Below are 14,366 nucleotides of genomic sequence, written 5' to 3'. Positions count from 1 at the left end.
TTTTCATACACGGCAACATTTACTGGAGTGCTATTGGGATATTTGCAGTCATAAATATTTAAAACTCCTATTGAGAAACGTTCCACTCTTTCCACAGTACTATGTTAATTAAAAAACGTTATGTATTTCAGTCATAGCTGCCACACAGCCCGCATCCTTAGCACTGTGTATCTGTTTTAGATATCTCTGAGGCACCAATCACCGTAACGTCAGAGTGTGAGGAGGTTACTACTCCATCCTGATCTAATGATCAGGACAGAGCATTGCATTCTGGGATTGGGAGGCTGCCCAAGTCACACCTCCATGTTCAAGAAAAGAGCAGCTACAGCCTAGTTCATTTTTAACAAATTAGATATGGCCATCAGGTTGCAAGCAAATTTTCAACGTGGCCCCTCAGTTGGGATGTCCCATCTGTGTTTGAACATGGCATTAGCCATTTCTAAAATCCTACAGATGAAAGTGAACTTGTAGGAAAACGTGGAACTCTAATTACATTATTCCTTAATAGAAGACGAAGAGAACATTCCCCTTTCTGCTTCAAATTGGAAGAATTACTAACTAGCTGGTTTTCAGACAAAAATGTTAGTTTTTTTTTTAATCAAGCTTATTTACACCAAAATGGTTTTCTACGAACAGAGATACAGCCATTTTGGAGCAGACCTTTCCCAGTGACCTCCACCCTCCCTCTCCTAGTGTATGGCTGGAAGCAGGAGGGACGGTATCATGCTTTAATGTGGCTTGTGTAGTCACGGCACAGCGCTGGGAGAGAGTACTCTCCCAGTGCTCTAAAAAACCCACCTCCACAAGGGGCGGTAGCTCCCAGCACTCTAAAAAACTCACCTCCATGAGGGGCGCAGCTCCCAGCACTGGGGCACTGTCTACACTGGTGCTTGTTGGCACTGAAAGTTGCTGCGCTCCGGGAGGTGGTTTTTTACACCCCTGAGTGAGCAAGTTGCAGCACCGTACAGTGCCAGTGTAGACAAGCCCTAAGTAACTAAGTAGCAGCTTATCTGGGGGATGGAGAGATATATCAGAGACTTGTTAAGTAAAATAAAACTTGTTTTTAAAGGGACTCAGATAATATGGTGATGAGCAGTGTATAAATATCTAGACAGACCAGTGCTCTGCTTGCTTGGGTACGTATTCTGTAGCTTTAATTTTTGGTCTCTAATTGAATCATGTTTAACAGGGATTCTTCAGAAAAGTCCATCCCCTAGTGTGAAAGCCAAACAAGGAGAGGCCTCATCGCCCCTGAGCTGGACAATGAAACGATTCCTGGAGCCAGCAAGTCGGGTAAACAAATTAAAATACAACACAAAGAGATGACTTTTTAGGATAAGCTTTTACCAAAGAATCGGATTGCTCAGAACAAAAGATCTACGCTTCTTCCATGTCACACCTGTGTCATGCTAAGGGGTTCCATTAGTTAAGCCATATTCTTGGGACACAGGCACTGTCAGCAATAGAAAACTCTCCTTTAGGTCTACTCTGCAGGCAGCTTCTAGAAGCGACCTGTAGTGGGGCTGGCCTGGAAGGCTGTCCCCTGAATGGGACCACAGTAGTCACTTATCAGAATCCCACTTGTCATGTGCTGTGGTTTAATTTCAGTCTTGTAAAAAGTGAGCTCTGCTCAATGGTGTATTCATATTGGCACTGGGATGGTGAGTAGGTCGTGGTCCTCGGAACATGGAATCTGCTAATACAGAAACCATTTACTCAGTTATTTATGTTGTAATAGTGGTGGAAATTTTTTTTTCTGGAAAGGCCAAGTAGGAAATACAGTCAGTCCCAGAGAAGGAGTACAAGTACCTGTAGTCTTTCAATAAGGGAGGGACTTAAAGGGAATCATAAAGGTGAATGGTTTAACGCCTGATTGCTGTGCTGCATACCCACCTCTACAAATTGAGGGTGTCTGAAAATCAGGTTACTTTTGGTGATGAAATATGGTTTCAGGTGCCTAACTTCATAGAATCGTAGAATATCAGGGTTGGAAGGGACCTCAGGAGGTCATCTAGTCCAACCCCCTGCTCAAAAGCAGGACCCATCCCCAATTAAATCATCCCAGCCAAGGCTTTGTCAAGCCTGACCTTAAAAACTTCTAAGGAAGGAGATTCCACCACCTCCCTAGGCAACGCATTCCAGTGTTTCACCACCCTCCTAGTGAAAAAGTTTTTCCTAATATCCAACCTAAACCTCCCCCACTGCAACTTGAGACCATTACTCCTTGTCCTGTCCTCTTCCACCACTGAGAATAGTCTAGAACCATCCTCTCTGGAACTACCTCTCAGGTAGTTGAAAGCAGCTATCAAATCCCCCCTCATTCTTCTCTTCTGCAGACTAAACAATCCCAGTTCCCTCAGCCTCTCCTCATAAGTCATGTGTTCCAGACCCCTAATCATTTTTGTTGCCCTTCGCTGGACTCTCTCCAATTTATCCATATCCTTCTTGTAGTGTGGGGACCAAAACTGGACACAGTACTCCAGATGAGGCCTCACCAATGTCGAATAGAGGGGGACGATCACGTCCCTCGATCTGCTGGCAGTGCCCCTACTTATACATCCCAAAATGCCATTGGCCTTCTTGGCAACAAGGGCACACTGCTGACTCATATCCAGCTTCTCGTTCACTGTCACCCCTCGGTCCTTTTCCGCAGAACTGCTGCCTAGCCATTCGGTCCCTAGTCTGTAGCTGTGCATTGGGTTCTTCCGTCCTAAGTGCAGGACCCTGCACTTATACTTATTGAACCTCATCAGATTTCTTTTGGCCCAATCCTCCAATTTGTCTAGGTCCCTCTGTATCCTATCCCTGCCCTCCAATGTATCTACCACTCCTCCCAGTTTAGTATCATCCGCAAATTTGCTGAGAGTGCAATCCACACCATCCTCCAGATCATTTATGAAGATATTGAACAAAACCGGCCCCAGGACCGACCCCTGGGGCACTCCACTTGACACCGGCTGCCAACTAGACATGGAGCCATTGATCACTACCCGTTGAGCCCGACAATCTAGCCAACTTTCTACCCACCTTATAGTGCATTCATCCAGCCCATACTTCCTTAACTTGCTGACAAGAATACTGTGGGAGACCGTGTCAAAAGCTTTGCTAAAGTCAAGATACAATACATCCACTGCTTTCCCTTCATCCACAGAACCAGTAATCTCATCGTAGAAGGCGATTAGATTAGTCAGGCATGACCTTCCCTTGGTGAATCCATGCTGACTGTTCCTGATCACTTTCCTCTCATGTAAGTGCTTCAGGATTGATTCTTTGAGGACCTGCTCCATGATTTTTCTGGGGACTGAAGTGAGGCTCACTGGCCTGTAGTTCCCAGGATCCTCCTCCTTCCCTTTTTTAAAGATTGGCACTACATTAGCCTTTTTCCAGTCATCCGGGACTTACCCCGTTTGCCACGAGTTTTCAAAGATAATGGCCAATGGCTCTGCAATCACAGCCGCCAGTTCCTTTAGCACTCTCGGATGCAACTCGTCCGGCCCCATGGACTTGTGCACGTCCAGCTTTTCTAAATAGTCCCTAACCACCTCTTTCTCCACAGAGGGCTGGCCATCTATTCCCCATGTTGTGATGCCCAGCGCAGCAGTCTGGGAGCTGACCTTGTTCGTGAAGACAGAGGCAAAAAAAAGCATTGAGTACATTAGCTTTTTCCACATCCTCTGTCACTAGGTTGCCTCCCTCATTCATTAACTTCAGCCACCTAAGGCCTGGTCTACACTGTGTGTGTGTGGGGGGGGCAGGAATCTATCTAAGTTATGCATCTTCAGCTACGTGAATAACGTAGTTGAAGTCGACGTACTTAGATCTACTCACGACAGTGTCTTCACTGCGGTGAGTCGACAGCTGGGTGCTCCCCCGTCGACTCCATCTGCGTCTCTCGCACTGGTGGAGTACCGGAGTTGATGGGAGAGCACTCGGTGGTCGATTTATCGTGTCTAGACTAGATGCAACAAATTGACCCCCACTGGATCAATCGCTGCCCATCAATCCTGCAGGTAATGTAGACAAACCCTAAGTTTGAAAATGTTAGCCTTAATCTCACTGTGGCTCAGTGCCCCTGTTTGTAGAATTGGGATGTTAACCTTTACTGTAGTTACCAATGTGTTATGAGGCTGAAGTTAGTGATGTTTAGATAGTATACACAGTGGGTGCTATTAACATAAATGACCACCAGTCACCAGTTTTATTTACTTATTTTCCTTTCAGCAGGGATCTGTCAGTTCTGAAACAGAGCTTTCCCAGTACTTCTCACAAGATGGGCCAAGTCAGGTGTCATTTTCTGACACACAAGTAACAGTCTCCAGTGATGAAGAGCAGCTCCGTCAAAAAAGTGGAAACAGCTCTTTGGATGACAACTCTCTTCCTCCCAGCAATCTAAGTAAGCCACAGATATTGAAAGAAATGGCAAGATATATGTGGGGTAGTCATTGCATGTGTTGGGTCAGGAATGCCACATTTTGGGTAGAAATGTCAGCTAGTCCAGTGCGAGCCAACAGGTTGTAATATGATGCTTCAGAAAATGAAAGAAGGAATCTAAATACAATGTGCATAGTGTGTGACTGGATTGCAACTCTGACTAGTTGACTAGAGAATAAATTTATATTATTGGTTTGGCTGACCAAATCTAAGTTATCATTGCAAGTTAATCAAGCCACTCGTGATTATCTGATTGATTACATTTAAATCAGACCAGTCTTAAATATCTCAGATACATGAAACTTTGTCTTTACACCAGAATATATGGTGCTCCCATAATATATTTTGCACATGTTGTGAGATATTTCTCCTTTCTATGGTCTACCTGGAACAGTCTTGTTTCTCTTCTATATTGAGTCTCCATCTCAATTCAAGAATCACATAGGCAAGGAAGAGCAGATATATTTCTATACTTCTCAGATAGTCTCTGCCTTTGCCAGTATTTATCTCTGAAATTTCATTATTTAATTCAACAAAGCAATTTTGGATATGGTTTGTGTGAAAGAGACTACACAAAATAAGCTTGTATTATATTATATCCGTATGAGTATATATTATATATTTAGTTTTTGACAAGAAGGATATGACTAGGAAGTCTTAGATCACCCAGCCTTTAGAATGAAACAGATTGTGTGCTTGTGTTTTGCCTGAGTGTCTTTTTCTCTCTCTCACTGTGAATCGATTAGGTCAACTCTGTACCTACATTAAAGCAGAATTACAGGGATTTTCCACTGTTTGAACTTAAAAAATAAATGTGTGTGTGCTCCCTTTTCTTCTTGTGGGCACAGTCCTGGTTCAGAAGCAGAATGAGAATAAAACCAGATGTGTAATGAACAGGAAGCACCCATAAATCACAAGACCATCTTTCATTTCTAGTGCTTTTGTACCGTAGGTATGTTTTAAAGTGGAGGACATGGAAAAACAGCTCAGGCTTTCTACGCAGACACAGCGAAAATCCTCTGTTGCAAACAAGCGTGTCTCTTTTAAAGTGGCTGCAGTAGAATGCTCAGCATAAAACTAGTCCAATAAGCGCAATTAAAAATGTAATAAATTCTTTTCTAGCTGCTAAAGAAGCAGGAACAACCAAAGTGGACAGTCTTGCTTCACCAACCAGTGGAAAGTCACCTGGTCTTTTCAACAAGCATGTGGAATCTGCCCGACAGGGGAGCCTTAATGGTAGTCCCAAGTCTGTCCGCAGCCCACTGCTGAGGCAGAGAAGAGTTGTCTTCTATGATGGCAATGTTAGCGACGAGGATGATTTTGTCAAGCAAGAAGAGGTCCACTTCCAAAGGAACCTGGGGGACAAGAACCAGAAAAATGCCAAGGAAGACTCTGGCATGGTCATCACAACCTCTTTCATTGAAGTTGATGATGAAGGCCAGGATGGTGAATTGTCTCGACACCCTGGCAGTAAGGCAGCTACCCCTGTGTTCAGCAACTCCTCGGTGACTGAGGAGAGTGCCCTAGAGCAAATGGTGGATTTGTCCTTCTTTCAAATCAAAGCACTTGATTACTCAGGTATGCCTGAGATTTATCCTACTAATCTGGGAGTGAAGGAGCTCCGAGAGGCACAGCTTGAATCTATGAGATCCCCTAAACTGGAGCACAAAGCCGTTACAAGAGTAAAAAGCATGATGAGCACTGAGTGCCGCAATCTCCCAAGGCAGAAGATGGAAGAGCACGGTTCCTGTCATAAGCCTGTTGCCAGGACACTTGCACACAGCAAAAAGACTGAAGGACCCGACATCCCCAAGCAGAGCAATGCTGAAACAGTTAATCTGCTGCGGAATGAAGATGAATCATTTGGCCTGGATTTGGAGATCCAGGCCACTCCCGTAAGAGTTGTGATAACAGGTTTACGATCAGGCGGAGCAGCTGAAAGGGTAACATTTTAAAAATATGAGTCACTTTGTGGATGTTTACTCATGGGTTTCTCTTTCTGGAGATTAATATTTGATAAGTGAGCTTTTATACAAGCACGCAAATGAGAGATTTACCTCCACTGGAAAAAAAAGTCTTATTCCTTATCTTTCTAATATGCCATTAAACTACGTGTTTTAGAGACAGTCATGCCCCCATCTGATTTAAGCTTGAAATAGTCAACCAGCAAAAACATACCAAAATGAAATAATCCATATTAGTAATTATTGTTTTAGGGCTCACTACAATTTTTCTACTTTGCCAGAAACAAAAGAAGGTTTATGTAAGGAAGAGAAGTGATTTAGAAACATAAAGTATTAATGATAAAATGTACATTGCTTATTAATAGGCAAGAATTATATTGCAATTTAGGGTGTAACCATTCTCTCCTGTTATTTTTTAATTTATTTTATTATCTACTCTGCACTCTGTCTGTGCTTGTTACAGTGGGGATAATTGCTTGGCATGTATACAGAATGCTGACCTTAGGCAAATTGTTCAACAGTACAAAGAATTTTTGTGTGAACAAAGTGTGACGTGGTATTCTTCGCTGATTTAGTGAATCTTTACTGTTGTGAGGGAGTATGGCATAGTGGTTTGAACAGGGGTCTGAGAGTCATGATCCTTGGGTCCCTATTCCTATCTTAACCACTGATTCATTGTGTAACCTTGGGAAATATTTTTATCCTATGCCTCAAAAGCCTGATACCTGCTCCTTTTTAAGGCAGTGAAAAGATTCAAATTGGTTTAATGGGAGTTGAGTAGGGTCCCAAGTTCCTGGTCAAATGCTAGGAGGTGATAACTAGGAGGCAGCACTGCTTTGGGAGATCCTAGAGAAACTATGGTTCATTCAGCCAGAATACCTCTCTAGAGGAAAGGCTTCAGAGTAGCAGCCGTATTAGTCTGTATCAGCAAAAAGAATGAGGAGTACTTGTGGCACCTTAGAGACTAACAAATTTGTTTGAGCATACGCTTTCATGGGCTAAACCTCACTTCATCGGATGCATGCAGTGGAAAATACAGAAGGAAGATATATATATATATACACAGAGAACATGAAAAAATGGGTGTTGCCATACCCACTATAACGAGAGTGATCAGTTAAGGTGAGCTATTATCAGCAGGAGAAAAAAAAACCTTTTGTAGTGATAATCAGGATGGCCCATTTCCAACAGTTGACAAGAAGGTGTGAATAACAGTAGGGGGAAAAATAAGCATAGGGAAATAATAGTTTATTATTAAATAATAATAATTAATAAATGGACACAAATCAGACGTCAAGAATTATAACATTCAAAAACCAGTCGGAGAACACTTCAATCTCTCTGGTCACTCGATTACAGACCTAAAAGTGGCAATTCTTCAATAAAAAAACTTCAAAAACAGACTCCAACAAGAAATTGCTGAATTGGAATTAACAAATTTATTTGAGAATAAGCTTTCATGGGCTACAGCCCACTTCATCAGATGCATAAAATGGAACATCTAGTAAGAAGGTATATATACATACAGAGAACATGAAAAGGTGGAAGTTGCCATACCAACTCTAAGAGGCTAATTAATTAAGATGAGCTATTATCAGCAGGAGAAAAAAAACTTTTGTAGTGATAATCAAGATGGCCCATTTCAGACAGTTGACAAGAAGGTGTGAGGATACTTAACATGGAGAAATAGATTCAATTGTGTAATGACCCAGCCACTGCCAGTCTCTATTCAAGCCCAAGTTAATGGTATCTAGTTTGCAAATTAATTCTAGTTCAGCAGTTTCTTGTTGGAGTCTGTTCTTGAAGCTTTTCTGTTGCAAAATTGCCACCTTCAAGTCTGTTATTGAGTGACCAGAGAGGTTGAAGTGTTCTCCCACTGGTTTTAGAATGTTATGATTCCTGATGTCAGATTTGTGTCCATTTATTCTTTTGCATAGAGACTGTCAGGTTTGGCCAATGTACATGGCAGACGGGCATTGCTGGCACATGATGGCATATATCACATTGGTAGATATGCAGGTGAACGAGCCTCTGATGGCGTGGCTGATGCGGTTAGGTCCTTTGATGGTGTCACTTGAATAGATATGTGGACAGAGTTGGCATCAGGCTTTGTTGCAAGGATAGGCTCCTGTCTGAAATGGGCCATCTTGATTATCACTACAAAAGTTTTTTTTCTCCTGCTGATAATAGTTCATCTTAATTAATTAGCCTCTTAGAGTTGGTATGGCAACTTCCACCTTTTCATGTTCTCTGTATGTATATATATCTTCTTACTATATGTTCCATTCTATGCATCTGATGAAGTGTTTTTTTTTCTCCTGCTGATAATAGCTCACCTTAACTGATCACTCTCGTTATAGTGGGTATGGCAACACCCATTTTTTCATGTTCTCTGTGTATATATATATCTTTCTACTGTATTTTCCACTGCATGCATCCGATGACGTGAGGTTTAGCCCACGAAAGCGTATGCTCAAATAAATTTGTTAGTCTCTAAGGTGCCACAAGTACTCCTCGTTCTCTAGAGGAAAGTGACCATGGCCTCTTCCTCATACCAGCCTCTGTGGGAGCCAAGCAACACCTCCAATATCTTCACTGAGAGATACGTGGTCTCTGTGCAGAGTCACAAAGACTGGGAGGTTCCTTCTGTCATCAGATCCCCCGCTTGGTAAACACAAAGAGTGAGCGACATTCTGTTCCTCACTTTACTTGTCTGTAAACTAAATATATCCAGTGTTCTGCCTTCTGTAACCACTATAAACTGGGAGCATTGCTTGTAAAACATTTATTCTTGTACTGTAAGCTATGCCCTCTGCTTCTGTGATAGAGCCTCTCAGGTATTTACATTCATTTATCTCTGTAACCATATTAGGGATCTATGGGAAAGCTGACAGTAGGAGATGAGATTTTATCCATCAACAGTACCCCAGTCAGTGGAATGACATCCCAGGAAATCTGTCTGTTCATACAGAATCTCCCCAGGTCTGTAACACTAGAGGTGCAAAAGGCAGTATCAGGTGAGAGCATTTTTTTACTCTTATACTGTTGGTTTGGAATACGTAAGTGGGAAAAGCTTGATCAGGTGTTTTGCTGACCTTGCAACTGAGATAATTCAGAAAAAGTGGTGTGTGTGAGTGTGTATTGATGTTGATGATAAAGTATTTCATTACGGAGACAGATTTTCAGTCATTTATAACAAGTCATCATGAAGTGCTGTTTCGTCATCCTGACCTGAAGGTTTAAAGCTCACATTTAAAATAATAGCTCCAGAATATTTGACAAAAAGTATCAAAATATTTAATGCTTTTAACCATCTAATGCAGAGTCAAGTTAACCCATCAGGGAATTTAATTATGGAAGTATTAGGGTCAAGCATGACAATCAAATTTGCAGTCAATGTCTTGTTGATAAATGACAAGTTAATTTGACTATGCATATGATACATAATTGTGTATAATAATTTAAATACTCTGATCCTTTTAGTCGAATCTGTCTCTTAAAATGTGAAGTTTAAGTTGTATTTTGGGATCAGATAGTAAAATAATGAAATCCAGGCTCTTTCTTGGTAAATCAGAAAGTTCTACTGCTCAGAAAGAAAGTGTAAAAACAGACGTCTAATGCTTGAATCTTGTTGAAATGGCTATTTGCATTTTTGTTGTAAAGAGTTGTTTCTAGTTTAGGTGGAAATGTTGATACCTAGTTCTTCCCACTAAGAAGATTTATGCTTATCCTGCAGTATGTTTGTATCTACAGTTTTTAAAAGAATAATGTACTGTGGCAAACAGTGTCTGAAAAAAACGGTACATGTTGCACGTTCAGGAGCAGCACTACATTTTGTTCTGTCTTAGCTGAAATACACTCTTATTTGTTCAACTGTTAATACTTAGAGGTCTAACTAGTTTCCAAATGAGTGATGCTTAGACACCATTTGTTTTTTAAGGGCTTTCTGGCAGGCCAGGAAGTCCCATTCCTAAATCCCTAGGTTAGCCCAAGCATTGAAGAGGCTTGTGGTAGCAGGGATATGGGCAGGTTGGCGCTTTTCCCAACAGCATGCTTCCCTTTCATAGATTCATAGACATTTAGGTCAGAAGGGACCATTATGATCATGTAGTCTGACCTCCTGCATAACGCAGGCCACAGAATTTCACCCACCCACTCCTGCAAAAAACCTCTCACCCATGTCTGAGCTATTGAAGTCCTCAAATCGTGGTTTAAAGACTTCAAGGAGCAGAGAATCCTCCAGCAAGTGACCCGTGCCCCATGCTACAGAGGAAGGTGAAAAACCTCCAGGGCCTCTTCCAATCTGCCCTGGAGGAAAATTCCTTCCCGACCCCAAATATGGTGATCAGCTAAACCCTGAGCATATGGGCAAGATTCACCAGCCAGATACTACAGAAAATTCTTTCCTGGGTAACTCAGATCCCACCCCATCTAATATACCATCACAGGGCATTGGGCCTATTTACCATGAATATTTAATTACCAAAACCATATTATCCCATCATACCATCTCCTCCATAAACTTATCGAGTTTAATCTTAAAGCCAGATAGATCTTTTGCCCCCACTGCTTCCCTTGGAAGGCTATTCCAAAACTTCACTCCTCTGATGGTTAGAAACCTTCGTCTAATTTCAAGTCTAAACTTCCTGGTGGCCAGTTTATATCCATTTGTTCTTATGTCAATATTGGTACTGAGCTTAAATAATTCCTCTCCGTCTCCGGTATTTATCCCTCTGATATATTTATAGAGAGCAATCATATCTCCCCTCAACCTTCTTTTAGTTAGGCGAAACAAGCCAAGCTCCTTGAGTCTCCTTTCATAAGACAAGTTTTCCATTCCTCAGATCATCCTAGTAGCCCTTCTCTGTACCTGTTCCAGTTTCAGAGTAACAGCCGTGTTAGTCTGTATTCGCAAAAAGAAAAGGAGTACTTGTGGCACCTTAGAGACTAACCAATTTATTTGAGCATAAGCTTTTGTGAGCTACAGCTCACTTCATCGGATGCATACTGTGGAAAAAGTAGAAGATCTTTTTATACACACAAAGCATGAAAAAATGGGTATTTACCACTTCAAAAGGTTTTCTCTCCCCCCACCCCACTCTCCTGCTGGTAATAGCTTATCTAAAGTGATCACTCTCCTTACAATGTGTTTGGAGAGTGATCACTTTAGATAAGCTATTACCAGCAGGAGAGTGGGGTGGGGGGAGGTATTTTTTCATGCTTTGTGTGTATAAAAAGATCTTCTACACTTTCTACAGTTTGCATCCGATGAAGTGAGCTGTAGCTCACGAAAGCTTATGCTCAGATAAATTGGTTAGTCTCTAAGGTGCCACAAGTACTCCTTTTCTTTCTGTTCCAGTTTGAATTCATCCTTCTTAAACATGGGAGACCAGAACTGCACACAGTATTCCAGGTGAGGCCTCACCAGTACCTTGTATAATGGTACTAAAACCTCCTTATCCCTACTGGAAATACCTCTCCTAATGCATCCCAAGACCGCATTAGCTTTTTTCACGGCGATATCACATTGACAGCTCATAGTCATCCTATGATCAACCAATACTCCAAGGTCCTTCTCCTCCTCTGTTACTTCTAATTGATGCGTCCCCAGCTTATAACTAAAATTCTTGTTGTTAATCCCTAAATGCATGACCTTACACTTCTCACTATTAAATTTCATCCTATTACTATTACTCCAGTTTACAAGGTCATCCAGATCCTCCTGTAGGATATCCCTGTCGTTCTCTAAATTGGCAATACCTCCCAGCTTTGTATCATCCGCAAACTTTATTAGCACACTCTCACTTTTTGTGCCGAGGTCAGTAATAAAAAGATTAAATAAGATTGGTCCCAAAACCGATCCTTGAGGAACTCCACTGGTAGCCTCCCTCCAGCCTGACAGTTCACCTTTCAGTGGGACCCATTGTAGTTTCCCCTTTAATCAATTCCTTATCCACCTTTCAATTTTCCTATTGATCCCCATCTTTTCCAATTTAACTAATAATTCCCCATGTGGCACTGTATCAAACGCCTTACTGAAATCTAGGTAAATTAGATCCACTGCGTTTCCTTTGTCTAAAAAATCTGTTACTTTCTCAAAGAAGGAGATCAGGTTGGTTTGGCACGATCTACCTTTTGTAAAAACATGTTGTATTTTGTCCCATTTACCGTTGACTTCAATGTCCTTAACTACCTTCTCCTTCAAAATTTTTTCCAAGACCTTGCATAGTACAGATGTCAAACTAACAAGCCTATAGTTACCCGGATCACTTTTTTTCCCTTTCTTAAAAATAGGAACTGTTAGCAATTCTCCAGTCAGATGGTACAACCCTTGAGTTTACAGATTCATTACAAATTCTTGCTAATGGGCTTGCAATTTTGGGTGCCAATTCCTTTAATATTCTTGGATGAAGATTATCTGGGCCCCCTGCTTTAGTCCCATTAAGCTGTTTGAGTTTCGCTTCTACCTCAGATATGGTAATATCTACCTCCATATCCTCATTCCCATTTGTCATGCTACCATTATCCCTAAGATCCTCTTTAGTCTTATTAAAGACTGAGGCAAAGTATTTGTTTAGATATTGGGCCATGCCTAGATTATCCTTGACCTCCACTCCATCCTCAGTGTTTAGCGGTCTCACTTCTTCTTTCTTTGTTTTCTTCTTATTTATATGGCTATAGAACCTTTTACTATTGGTTTTAATTCCCTTTGCAAGGTCCAACTCTACTTGACTTTTAGCCTGTCTCACTTTATCCCGACATGTTCTGACCTCAAGAAGGTAGCTTTCCTTGCTGATCCCTCCCTTCTTCACTCCCTATATGCTTTCTGCTTTTTCTTAATCAGCTCTCTGAGATGCTTGGTCATCCAGCTTGGTCTACAACTCCTGCCTATGAGTTTTTTCCCCTTTCTTGGGATGCAGGCTTCCGATAGCTTCTGCAGCTTTGATTTAAAATAATCCCAGGCCTCCTCTACTTTTAGATTCATAAATTCTTCAGTCCAATCCACTTCCCTAACTAATTTCCTTAATTTTTGAAAGTCAGCCCTTTTGAAATCAAAAACCCTAGTTGCAGATTTATTTTTGTTAATCCTTCCGTTCAGTTTTAACTGAATTAGCTCATGATCACTTGAGCCAAGATTATCCCCTACAACCATTTCTTCTATGAGGTCCTCACTACTCACCAAAACCAAATCTAAAATGGCCTTTCTCCTTCCCTCCCTCCTTCCTCCAGTGTTTCCTCCATTTTGCCAGAAACTCTTCCCAATCGTTGTATATGTACTTCTTACACAACCCACCTCCTTGCTGTCATCTGTGATGTAACTGAGCAAACTGGGAGAGGTGGGTGAGTGGGAATGTGCATATGAATAAGTGGATGGAGTTGTGGGCAGTCAATAAATTGCCTGCAATTGGGCTGAATGTTCATGAGATGAAAGAGAAGATCTAAGACCACAATCCCGTAAACACCAATGCCCCCATAACCTTACTCACGTGTAAAATTTAGCATATGCACAAGTGCTCGCGGGACCAAAGCCAAAGCATTTATACAATTTCTCATCACTGCAGTACCTAAGCACCTCTGATTAATGCACTAGTCTTCAGGTATTCAGTGCAATTTTTTTCAGTCTGGTACTGTGTATTCCTCCTCTTTGTTCTAGGGTTAATGGGAATGAACACAGCCAGGCCCAACTGGCTATGTACTTACACTTTGAAATTTAAACAGGATACTAACCATCAAAGTTAAGAATGAAACAAACCATAATTACTCACTAAAAATAAGTCCCCTCTACCCCCGCATATATTATTCTGATCCAGCTGGAATGCGATTATTTCTGGAAATATGAGAGTCATTACAGGAGAAAAGAACGGCAGAGCTATAGGGAAACATAGCGAGAATATATGTGTATCTATTTTTGTAGTAAGAACGCAATATTTTGCGTGTAACATTTCATTAACATAACTAATGAGAGTTAAG

General features: G+C 41.5%; 1 protein-coding gene across 1 annotated transcript in view; it reads left to right on the top strand.

Annotated features, from left to right (window-relative positions):
- Window positions 1–14,366, top strand: part of PDZD2 (PDZ domain containing 2) — a 327,010-nt gene that overhangs the window by 286,576 nt on the left and 26,068 nt on the right. The window contains exons 17-20 of the mRNA XM_084629338.1: window positions 1,190–1,293; window positions 4,222–4,393; window positions 5,554–6,374; window positions 9,268–9,412. Coding sequence (XP_084485464.1) covers window positions 1,190–1,293; window positions 4,222–4,393; window positions 5,554–6,374; window positions 9,268–9,412 — 1,242 coding nt within the window. The remainder of the gene's footprint in view (window positions 1–1,189; window positions 1,294–4,221; window positions 4,394–5,553; window positions 6,375–9,267; window positions 9,413–14,366) is intronic.

This window comes from Lepidochelys olivacea (genome assembly GCF_965140295.1).
Source record: "Lepidochelys olivacea isolate rLepOli2 genome assembly, chromosome: 5".
NCBI classification, from domain to species: domain Eukaryota; kingdom Metazoa; phylum Chordata; order Testudines; family Cheloniidae; genus Lepidochelys; species Lepidochelys olivacea.
This window is presented reverse-complemented; position numbering and strand designations above follow the sequence as displayed.